General features: G+C 37.7%; 1 protein-coding gene across 1 annotated transcript in view; it reads left to right on the top strand.

The window, feature by feature from the left end:
• Positions 1 to 1,960, top strand: part of Jkamp (JNK1/MAPK8 associated membrane protein) — an 11,325-nt gene that overhangs the window by 4,073 nt on the left and 5,292 nt on the right. Inside the window, exon 3 of the mRNA XM_008839499.3 lies at positions 832 to 1,038. Coding sequence (XP_008837721.1) covers positions 832 to 1,038 — 207 coding nt within the window. The remainder of the gene's footprint in view (positions 1 to 831; positions 1,039 to 1,960) is intronic.

Here is a 1,960-nt window from a genome sequence, read left to right as displayed (position 1 = left end):
TAGGGCATGGAATAGAGGATCCCAGAAGTAGGTAAAGTCATTGACCATATTCTAGCTCTTGAGTGGGTAGTAAGCTTATAGTGTTGATTTTACCTTCATACTTTAATACATGTCATCTTTAAACTTTTTTTTACGTTTGTTTATTTGGGGATGCAGTGGGATAAATGCATTCCTATGTGCCATGGGTGTACATGTGGAATTAAAGAAAACTTTTGGGAATCAGCTCTCTGCTTCCACCATGTGAGTCTCAGAGATCAAATACATGTTATCAAGCTTGACAGAGCACCTCTACTCGCTGAGTGACCTCACCACCTGACTACTGGCCTTGTCATCTTTCATGTGGGTTTTTTTTTTTTTTTTTCTTTCGAGACAGGGTCTTGCTCTGTAATCCTGACTGGCCCTGAACTTGTGGCAATCCACCTGCCTCAGCTTCTGAGTGCTGGGATTAAAGGCGTGTACCACTATGCCCAACATGTATGTTTTTTGTTGTTGTTGTTTTTTTAATTATATAAAGAGGATTAATAGAAAACTTTAAGAAAATTTTAATAAGTTTGGCAACATATTAAAGATAAAAGGCAGACCTCTGCTCTTCTGTTCTACCTGAAGTGATAGCAGCAAGTGTTCTCTGAATATTCATCTTTCCTAGAGAATGAAACTGCAAGCTTCCCAAGTCATTTCTATGTGTGCTCAGCTTTTCTGATCTTGGAAGACTTTAGTTTCAAGATTTTAGCTGAAACACATATAGTTCCTATTTTGAAACATGTACATGTCCTGTTGGAGCTGTTGAAGAATTAACCTTTTTCTGGGATTGTGCCTGTCCTATGTCTCCAGCTCCAGTGCGCTTTTCCAGCACATCACCGCATTGTTCGAATGCAGCATGGCAGCCATCATCACCTTGCTTGTGAGTGACCCAGTTGGCGTCCTTTATATCCGTTCCTGCCGAGTAGTGATGCTTTCTGATTGGTACACAATGCTTTACAACCCAAGTCCAGATTACGTTACCACGGTGCACTGTACTCATGAAGCAGTCTACCCGCTGTAAGTATTTATTTAGACCCAAGACTATTGAGAAAGAAACTGAGGATTATTGTAGATTTCAGTCATTTTAACAGATTGACCATTGTAAGCTTACAGGTACTGGAAGAGATAATATAAGTTATTTCCTTCTCTTAAGCCATACATACTATAATCGGAGAATTTTATTTTATTTTATTTATTTTTTTTTTTTGAGGCACAGTTTCTGTATATATTCCTGGGCTGGCCTTCATCTCCTTATCCTCTTGCCTCAGTCTCCTGAGTCCTAAAATTCCAGGTGTGCACCACTGTGCTCAGAAAATCTTTAGTTTTATACGTGTGTATTGTGTTGGGGAACAAACCTAGCACCTTAGGACAAGGGCTCTACTACTAAGTTATATTACCAGCCCAGTACATCTTTGTGATAGAATGGAAAGTATTTTTGTTGTTGTTGTTATTGATGTGGAAAACAAAATATATGTATAAATATATGTACTTTGGAATAAGTTTTATATGTTTCATAGAAAAAACATAACACCTTTTAAAGAGAAAGTTAAAAGGAAATGCAATTTGGGATATGCGGTAGAGATGCAGTTTTTGGTATATGTGAGAGAATGTGGGCTTTGGAAATAAAACCAACTTGGGTTTGAATTTTGGGTCTGTCATTTATGCTAACATGGGCGTGTTAATATCTTGTCATTTGAGTTTTCTCATTGATAAAATGGGAATAACGATACTTTATAGAACATTGTGAGGATTGAATGACTACACGTGGATTAGGCACTGTATGTCTGTGTCTGCCAGTGCTCAATAGTAGCTGGTATTATTGAATACTTGAGTCAATGTTCTGTCTTTGTGTGTGTATGTGTGTGTGTGTCTGTGTGCCTTTCCAGATGAGTATAATTTTTATTAGGATGTTATAATTTACCTCTCTTTCTCTCTCTCT

This window comes from Nannospalax galili, unplaced genomic scaffold, assembly GCF_000622305.1.
Source record: "Nannospalax galili isolate Female #2095 unplaced genomic scaffold, S.galili_v1.0 scaffold336, whole genome shotgun sequence".
NCBI lineage: Eukaryota > Metazoa > Chordata > Mammalia > Rodentia > Spalacidae > Nannospalax > Nannospalax galili.
This window is presented reverse-complemented; position numbering and strand designations above follow the sequence as displayed.